Below are 10300 nucleotides of genomic sequence, written 5' to 3' on the forward strand. Positions count from 1 at the left end.
GGTGGTGGGGGAGGAGAAGGAGGAGGAGGATAAAAGTAGCAACTAAAAAATGAGGCCAATGAGGAAAAAGACAGCATCTTTGAATTATGGTGGAGGAGGTGGTGGAGGAGGAGGAGGAGGATAAAAGTAGCAACTACAAAATGAGGACGATGAGGAAACAGGCAGCATCTTTGAAATATGGTGGACAAGGTGGAGGTGGAGGTGGTGGTGGAGGAGAAAAGCTACGACAGGAAACTGAGGTGGGGAAGGAACAAAAGGGAGAGGACAAGGAGCAGGTAAGAAGCAGCACAAACAAAACAAGGAGGGTAAGGTGCAGGTGGAGGTCGTGGAGAAGGAGGAAAAAAGCAGTGATGACATGACAAGAAGGACGAGGAGAAGGAACAGGAGGAAAAAAAAAAGCGGCAAAAAGGAAACGACAAGGATATAGAGGGAAAAATGAGGAACCAGGAAATGAGGTGGAGGAGGCGGTGGTGGAGGAGGAGGAGGAGCAAAAAACAGAGACAAAAAATTGGGAGCAAAAGGAAAAAACCAACGGATTGAAAATATGGTGGCGATGGAAGTGGTGGTGGTGGAGGAGGAGGAGGAGGATAAAAGTAGCAACTACAAAAAGAGGTCAATGAGGAAAAAGGCAGCATCTTTGAAATATGGTGGAGGAGGTGGAGGAGGAGGAGGATAAAAGCAGCAACCACAAAAGGAGGTCTATGAGGAAAAACGAAGCATCTTTTGAAATATGGTGGAGTAGGTGGAGGAGGAGGAGGAGGAGGAGGTGGAGGAAAAAACAGAGAAAAAAAATTAGGAGCAAGTGGAAAAAACCAACGTCTTCAAAATATGGTGGTTGTGGAGGTTGTGGTGGAGGTGGAGGAGGAGGAGGGGGAGGATGAAAGTACCAACTACAAAATGAGGTCGATGAGGAAAAAGGCAGCATCTTTCAAATATGGCGGAGGATATGGTGGAGAATAAAAGCAGCAACCACAAAATGAGGTCGAAGAGGAAAAAAGAAGCATCTTTGAAATATGGTGAAGGAGGTGGAGGAGGAGGAGGAGGAAAAAACTTCTACAAAAAATTAGGAGCAATAGGAAAAAACCAACGTCATCGAAATACGGTGGTGGTGGAGGTGGTAGTGGTGTAGGAGGAGGAGGAGGATAAAAGAAGGAACTACAAATTGAGGTCAATGAGGAAAAAGGTAGCATCTTTGAATTATGGTGGAGGAGGTGGAGGTGGAGGTGGAGGTGGTGGTGGAGGAGAAAAGCTACGACAGGAAACTGAGGTGGGGAAGGAACAAAAGGGAGAGGACAAGGAGCAGGTAAGAAGCAGCGCAAACCAAACAAGGAGGGTAAGGTGCAGGTGGAGGTCGTGGAGAAGGAGGAAAAAAGCAGCCATGACATGACAAGAAGGACGAGGAGAAGGAACAGGAGGAAAAAAAACAGCGGCAAAAAGGAAATGACAAGGATGTAGAGGGAAAAATGAGGAACCAGGAACTGAGGTGGAGGAGGTGGAGGAGGCGGTACTCAGACCTGGCCATTTAGTTCTATAGATCAACAAATGAATAAACAATATACATAAGTAGTATTGATTATTTTACCGTCAATTCTACGGGTGTTGGTATTTGTGAGGCATTTATCCACAATCAACTTCTTATCACAAACAGACTGGGCAAAATAGCATACTTTAGCCCTACACAAATGTGTCATGTAACTGATTGAATTCCTTTATTACATCCATCCTGAAACTTGTTGGATATTTCCCACCAGGGATAGGGAATAGAGCTCACTCACAAGCCTGCTCCAGCACTCCACTATCTTTCCCTTCTCCCTGTGTATGCACACATTTGAAATGACTGAAAACACATTGTACTGGAGAGACTTTTTGGAAGTGAAATGTGACTGCATGTGCACCAGAGATACGCATACAGGCAAAACTGTTGAAAACGGAAGGAGTATATTCATCTCTCTAACAGAAATCAAAATACATGACACAATTTATGTAGCTCATCTGAGCTCATGCATTCCAAACTCTTTGTATCAACCCTCCATAGAAGGTTAAAATGTGGAAATGTTTACAGACATATTTTGCTATCAACTATTAGCTCCTGATTCTGAAAATTCTAATATGAAGGGCTAGAACTAAGGAACATACTCTTCTCTTAATCTGCTATTCCAATACATGCAACCACAAGAACAACAGCCATGCAAAACATAAACATTATTGGTATCCAGCTGTCCCCTCAGTTTTACTAACCCATCCTGCCTCCCTCCTTCACTGCTTCACTCCGTGTTCCTGAAAGCACCTGACATTCATGAACATCTTAATGGTGCTTCTGCAGAGCTGGATTTTCATACAAACCATTCAGCTACCTTTCTACCAATATAAAACAGCTAACAGTACAATGGAAATCTTTCGTATCTACTTTCCTTCTTTACCCTGTTCAAATAGTGAGATTTTTTTTAGCTGTTTTTTCGAATAGCAACCATATGCGACATGCAGCTCATCATGTTATAGACATACTTCCATTTTTCTGATGGTTGTTAAAAGCGACAAATTAAATGACTTTTGGCAGCTGCACTCAGCTCCCCTGAGAATGAGAGTCACATTCAGAATCCATGCAATAAAAGAAAGTTGGTTAAACGTTCTGCCAACTTGGGCAGATTGAAACAGTCTCAGTGGGACAGCAAGACAAACTGAAACTCATCAGGTCCACAAAGGGGTTTGCAGTGTTGGAGGATAATGTTATTCAAGTGGCAGGAGTGAAAGACAAGTAGAGGAAAGGTAAGCAGAACAGCTTCTGACCCTTTCTTTTGCTGATAAGAAGCATCAGAACAGCAATTTTAACTATATTTTCATTACTACTGGCAGTTCTAACTACACAGAAATTCATAATAATTAAACTTTGCGTTTGCTGAATAAAAGGCCATCTTCCACACAGCTTTATTTCTCTATATAACTTAATTATTCAACGATAATTAACTGAAAAAGGGAAAGAGATTATTCAAGTATCTTGCTTACTATCCCAAATACTGCTGCAATGCTCTTGTCTATAGGTAGGACTGTATGGAAACACTGTATGCCATTCCCCTTCGTGGCATGTCACTTCCTGTTCATACAAATTAGTAGGAATATATCATTAAAAAGCTCTTTCGGGGCCAAAATGCCAGTTGCTAGTCTGTCAGAAACCTACTGCTATTGCTAATCCAATTAGCTAGTCATCCTCCACGTACAAAAAGAAAACAAAATTCCCTACAACTATATAGGCACCATAGGTTTTATTCGTTCCTCTGCCAACACCGTTTGTTACCCAACAGCGATCCTCATTCTCCATGATATTTCTCATTTTAAAACATCCACTGACTGTCCCTGTACTCCTAAGTTCTTACTTTGGCACCCTAAGAAGCTTGTACTCTCCCAGTGAGACAAACTCCTTTTAACCCTTCTTTTCACTCATTCCAATTACACTGTCTCTCCTACACGTGAAACACAATTGATAGTCTTTACCAATCCTTACTAGTAAGGAAAAGTAATCCCTACGTGCTTGCCTTGTCCTTTCTACTCTCAGACACACTGTTACATTACATCACACTTCAGTTACTTTTGTTCTCAGCGCTGTCCAGCTCCTGTACTTCCCCTCCAAGTTCAACTCACACTCTGTCAGCACACACACAATCTAAACTAAGCACTCCATTACAAAGATAGACCTGGAAGCTTTTATGTCAGTAATCCTCCTGTAAATCCTACTCACTTTCTGCTTATCTTTTTTCTATATGCGACATCGGTTGTTTACCAATAGGGATTCGTATGTCAGCTTAAGAACCGTTACATTAATTTAGCAGAAGCAATCTATGAGGGATAGCTCTAACACTTGCCATTTCAACTTCAGTGGGTGAATAGTTTTGTTTGCCCCAGTAATTCTGCACTGGGGGCATAACAGAACATTTTTATCTTCTGCCTCCATTATTCTGCCTCACAAGAAGCACGGGAGTCCCAGTAGAATACTTCCATCTTTTGCACCCAGCAGGTGCAAGGACATCTTTGTCAGATTCCACTTATGTGGCTTTCAAAGTTGCTCACTAGGGTCAAATAAGCAATGGAAATTTCCCAAACTGGGGAAAAGCAGCTGAAAGTTAGTCCAATGTCTCAGTAGTGAAGCTGAGGGTGGAAAATGAGGAAGAAGTAGGTGGGCACTTGACTGCCCTAGATACCACTGAGCATGCCCAAAGGGACACGAGCATATCTTAATAACGAGTCCTTGAAAAAGAATATGGATGCTGCTGTATTGCATGTGTCTGAACTGTTCCAATGTAGAACCTGAGCTCTGAGGAGGCACACTTCAGATCACATCGAGCTACATGGTTACTTAAGGGCTATGCCTGTTAAAAAACTCTGGACAGGAATGTCTGCCTGTAGATCTGGTTGCCATTTCAGCATTACGGCATCGTTCTCATTTCACTTCCTATCAGTATAACTGACATCAGCACTGTATGTATATTCTGTCAGCTGAAGGAACGCAATATTTTCCCAAGCATTTCAATGATTTTCTGAGCACTCAAAGGTTTCTTGCCTGACTGTTTTGCTCTCTTGGCTTCTATGCAGCTGCGCTGTGACCTGGGAAAGCAGAGAAGTGCTGAATGCCTCCTTACACCTGTAACATAAAAGCAACTCAAGCCATTCCTATTTGTCTCCTCAATCCAGCACTGAACAGCAATCTTCAAAACGATTTCTGGCTTGGGAACAGATCCTGTGTTAGCAAAGGGCAGGCAACACTATGGAACATGCAACTGTTCTGTAGGTTTAAGAGCAACAGTGTAGGCTGTTCAATACCAGCTAGTTGGTTTCACACCTTGGAAACATTCCTGGACATGCTTAACTTACTTGGGTAGTACAGCCTATGCCTATAGCTACTAATGTAATCCTACAGTGCAAGTTAAAAAACAAATGTAAACCCTTCAAATAAACAGAATAAAAATTCACTTTGCGATTAATTGCATCTTGCTTTTTTCATCTCATGGGTTGGAAAGACTGCATGAGGAGAAATTATTTTGTGTAATAACCAGCTCTAGCTAGAAAGTATCACCCCAAAAGCTTTCCTAACCTACAGATGAGATTCCGTAAAATTTTCCACAGAAAGATGACCTTGCATTTTGTAAACAGCGTGGTTCTTTTTTGTTTTTAATTAAGAGGAAGCCTGATTAGCAACTAAGCATCTGCCGCAGCCCTGACATGAGAAGGTCTCACTGGTCCTGACAAAGACCTCTCTCTTCTGAGATCTGCTGCCACTCTACAGACCCAGAGGCCCCATTTCACCTCAGCAGCACTGCTCAGCCTCTGCCTAACCTACATCAGAACAGCACTGGCCTGCAGCTCAGCCACAGCCCCACACATGCACTCCAGGGATCCAGACCCCAACTCAGCGACTGGCTTGAAGTCTGTTTCAAATGACTAGATTTGCTTGTAAGTTTGGACAGAGCACCTGTTTCAAAATCCTGACCAAAATTTATGCAATGACCAGCTGCAGACAAAGCCTTTACACAGAAGAATTAATCACAGATACCACGTATCACATCATATCCCAGCACTGCTGTCATAAAGACACCAAGGGAGAATGACTCAGAACTGGGAGATGAGAGGAAAAAGAAGTGCTGAAGTACATGCGGCATGCGGGAAACGATAATGGGAGAAGCAGCACCATAAACTGACCTGGTATGGATCTTAAGCTGTGATGGCTGAGCAAATTTGGAATGACAAATGCCACATTCATAAGGTTTTTCTCCTGTATGCGTCCGCATGTGAAACACTAACGCTGTTTGGGAGCTGAGGATCTTCCCGCAGACAGAGCAGAGAGGGCGTTTCACTCTGCCTTCGTGCTTCCGCACATAATGCGTCCTCACATCTCTCTTTCTTTTAAAAGTAGCACTGCAAAGGCTGCAGGCAAACTGCCTTTCGTCAGTGTGGACGCATGCTCGGTGCTCCTTCCAGCTGTTGTAACTAGCAAACGACTTGCTGCAGATGTCACACTGGTAGACTTTACCAGGCAAGCACTGATGGATATCTCTGCAGTGATCCACATACTTTTTCCGGGAAACAAACTGCTCGTTACACTCATTGCATCTTATTACGTAGGCCGATTTCTTATTCGCCTCACTTTTATTTACCTTCTTTATTTTAAATTCTTCAGCTGATTCACGTTCTTCAGCACCTTTCTCATTGGAGCACTCATCATCCTCATCATCTTCCTCAGTAAAGGCTTCATCGTTATCTCTAGTAGCTTCGACATCTGAATACTCTGCTTCATAATCTCCCTCTTCCTCTCCCTTCACACTCTTCCCACCTTCAGCTTCATTCCCTTCTTCACTCAGCGTTTCCATTCCTCTTTGAGCTTCCGTATGTTTCTCTTTCTGTTCTTCTTGCAGTTCACTACAGTCTGCCTGTGTAACAGCTGGCCTTGCAGGCTCTTCCTCCCGACTTGCAGACTCTTTGTGCATTGCATCCTTTTCTAGCACAGCCTCTGGCATCCCATCCCATATCTCCCTATCACTATCTTTGTCACAGCTTGCTGCATTTGGTCTGTGAGTAGGTGGAATTACCATCCAGTAGACTGGCATAAGTTTCCTTTCTCGCCCAGATTCATGGACTTTTCTGTTAAAACAAACAAACATGGGGAACAACTTTAATAGGTTCAACTGCTTCAGTTCAGGCATGTTTATCTTAGAGGAGCTGTTTCCTTTTAGCTGTTCTTCACACCATTTAGAGAACACACAGCATAATTAGAGTGCCAAACGGGAATTTTGCAAGGAGGCAATTAAAGAAAATTAAAATATCTGAGCCCATCAAGGACAGTCTCTGAAGTATACATATTTGTCACCTGGCTACAACCAAAACATGGACTGTATATTTTCCTCCAAAACAACAGTGGACAGTGTAAGATATGAAGGACTCAAACCAAGGAAAATACAGATCAAATATATGAAAAACAAAACAGAGCCCCTTGCAAGTCATCTATTACAACTGTTAATTCTCCTTATCGCTAGTCAGGGTGTGGAAAATGAACTGCAAAGGTTTTAAAAGCAAATCAGACACACATCTGCCAGAAATAACATCAGTACAGCAGAGAGAAACTTAAAGCACGTGAATGCACTGAACAGCTTTTACAGGCCCCTTATGGACTTGGCTTACAAACACAGAAACGTGAGAATTAACAGATGCATTTTCTTACTCAAATACAGCTCAACGTCCTCCTGATGGACCTTTGATTATTTAAAAACCAATAAATAACAAGCCCAGGTTCTAACAGCCCTCCTGCCTTGGAGAAGAGCAGGCCCTATGGCCAGTTTCCCTGCAATCATGATTCAACACGAGTTAGCAGAAAGCGTGCCCACAATGAAAGAGTCTACCAATCCTAGCCTATGGCTAAAATGCTAATATGTTTAAACACAACATTTTTCTTCTCAGAGATTAATGCACACAATCTGCATTACCCTCAGTACTAATCCAAAATATTAAGCACAGTGCCAACTCGGATGTCCTCTGAAAAGCACAGAGCAGAAGTGCAGAAGAACAACACAGAACAACTTCCAATATTTTATATGTCTGCAGTTACCTGGTATAGCTACTGCCCTTTCCCTGCTTTCTGCATTTCACCACATTTTTAATTGACTTGATGGTATTTTTATATAATTTAGCACTCTAAATCTTCCTTTGGAGTGAATTATTAGTATCAGCACTTATTGGATATATTATTAAGAATCAGGAAAGCACTGATGTATAGTTCAAGAAAGAGGAAAGATATTTTCACATGCGTTTTAAACAGATGCCGATTCTTTTGGGATTCCAATTTTAATATCAAAATCTGAGGCTTCTGCACAAGACCTCTTTGATTCAACAGGAAATGCTTGCCTGAATTCCCAGTTTGGGAAACCTCAATCCAGACTCAGAATTTGATGAAGTAACCTGAAAAAAATCTGTACAGATTTCAACACCCGTCAGATCAAGCCCAAGGAATTCTCCAAGTGAAGCTTTTAGGACTTCAGAAATGCTTCCACCCTGCTGCTCACAAACAAGTGAGAGCTCATACACACAAACACAGAATGCTGTACCTCACATGAGTCTTGTAAGCAGACCTCTGAGCAAAGCTGGCAGGGCAGCGCTCGCATTTATAAGGTTTCTCTCCCGTGTGTGTTCGGATGTGGACCGTCAGGCCACACTTGGAGCTGATGAGCTTGTCGCAGTACGGGCATGCCTGCGGGTCCCTCTGCTTCTCGTGCACCCTCTGGATATGATCATTTCTGTCCTTCTGATGCTTAAACCTCTTGTCACAAAACATGCAAGAGAAGCCCCGTTCAGCGCTATGAACAGTGAGGCAATGCTGCCTCAGGTTCTGGTGGCTGGAGAAGAGCTGCTCGCACATGTTGCAGCTGTACTTGACAGACAGATTAACGCCATGCTTGAGCTCCATATGCATCTGGTACTGCTTGATAACATGGAATGATTCACTGCACTTCTCACATGCAATCTCTGGCAAGACTTCTGCCACACGCTGCAGTGATCTCTTACGTTTGGTTTTACTGCTAAGATCAGAAATCAAACTGTTTCCACCTTCCCACTGCTCAGACAGCATATCCCTAACTACTACGCAGGCTTCCTTTGACCCAGTCTGACTCACGGGAGAGTGAGCATTCCTCTGCTCCAGACCAATGACATCCATGCCAAGTCTGCCTCTGTTATCTGTTCTGTCACATTTAGGTAGCTTTGCTGTCCTAGATTTTTCTTGTGGAAAAGCAGTGCCCTCTTGCTCCAGATTTGCTGGTTGGCCTTCAATGAGTTCACAGCCAGCCAGCAACTTGTTACGCTTTTGCCTCTCCCAGAGCTTCCTCTGCATGGGTACTGCCACCACTTGGGAACAGCTACTCAGTTTGCAGTCCTCTTGCTGGATGCGAGGCCACTGTTGCACACCATTTTCACACAGCTGATCTTTCAGATGGAGGCTCAAATCTAAACCCTTCTTTCCCTCTGCTCTCACTTCTTCACAAATGTCAAGCAAGTCCTTGCACTCAAGCCTTTCTGCTATTTCTTTCATTCGTTGCAGTTTTCCTGCTTCAATCTCCACTTCTGCAGTATAGACGAATTCCAGAAAGGAGGTGAACTCTTCTGTGTAAATGTCTTGCAGAGTCACTGTGCAATTCTTGGTGTCCAGCATCTCATCGTGCAGGAAAAGCCCTTTAAAATAGTTGCTGGAAGCTGCCAAGACAGCTTTGTGAACCAGAAACTCCTCTTGAATTCCTAGATGTTGCGTGTGCACTGTCACGTCACAGAGATGACCGAACTGGTACAGAGAATGCAGTGCCCTCAGGAGATTAGGAGCTGCAACCTTGGACTTCATTAGAATTTTCTTCTTCTCCATCCTGCCAGAAAAAGAGACAGATGTTTGAATGCTTGTTCTTCCACGAATTACCTCTTCATTCACATACAATATTAGTCACTTACATAAAAAGCTCAGTGGAGTGCTGTGTCCCAATTCCCAATTTACAAGATGTACTAAAGGCCTCAAGGTTACTTCTGTCAGTGCAACTGTCATCAGCCAACACAGATTATGGTTTATTGCGGTCACAGATGAAGATTTGCTCTCTAGGATAATCCTTCAGAGCCAATATTCTGGAGTGCAGATGGTAACAGTAACAAAATGCGAGTAACATAATAACGTGACACTTCATATAAGCACTTTTCAACATCAGAGGTCACAGCAATTCACAGTAAAAATAAGCAACCTTCCCCATGTCTGTTGTATCAACGGGGGAATCAAAGTATAGCAGGTCACTTCCAGTTGTTTCCAGGCTGGTGTTAAAGCAAAGCCTGTGTTTTGGCAACCCCACACCAGGCTCTACTCACTGTGACAGGCAGCTCCTCGTTCAAAGCAGGGCAGAAATCTCTGGACCTCAATCAATTTTGTTTCTGTTTTGCTCCCCTCCACATAAGCAATCAGACCTGGTGGTTAAAAATGAGAATTAGAAAGCTTATATTGTACTCAGGCACTTAAAGAAATGCAGAAAACGTACAGGGACAAATTATGTATCTGGAAATGTATACTTTTCTTTTTCCTCTGAGGAGGCAGCAGTATTTTATTTGGAAAATATTTCCAAACAGCCTGCTCCTTCTCTGTCATCAAACAGCGAGGTCAGAAGTTTTCTGACATCTTGATGATTTCGCAAAGAACAATTTGCACTTTCCCATCAGCTCAAGGGACAGATGCCACGCATCATTACAGTAAACCACATGCCTGAGAGCACTGTGGCTTTCCTATCTCAACCATTATACG

At 43.0% G+C, this 10300-nt stretch overlaps 1 protein-coding gene across 1 annotated transcript in view; it reads right to left on the reverse strand.

Annotated features, from left to right (window-relative positions):
- The window catches only part of LOC306944285 (uncharacterized protein), a gene marked incomplete at both ends in the record, with an annotated part of 42907 nt that extends 33519 nt beyond the window's left edge, over nt 1-9388 (reverse strand). The window contains 2 exons of the mRNA XM_079532771.1: nt 5689-6627; nt 8085-9388. Coding sequence (XP_079388897.1) covers nt 5689-6627; nt 8085-9388 — 2243 coding nt within the window. The remainder of the gene's footprint in view (nt 1-5688; nt 6628-8084) is intronic.
- Between the last annotated feature and the right edge of the window lie 912 nt (nt 9389-10300).

The sequence above is a fragment of the Tetrao urogallus genome, assembly GCF_951394365.1.
Source record: "Tetrao urogallus genome assembly, chromosome: 2".
In the NCBI taxonomy this organism is placed as follows: Eukaryota; Metazoa; Chordata; class Aves; order Galliformes; family Phasianidae; genus Tetrao; species Tetrao urogallus.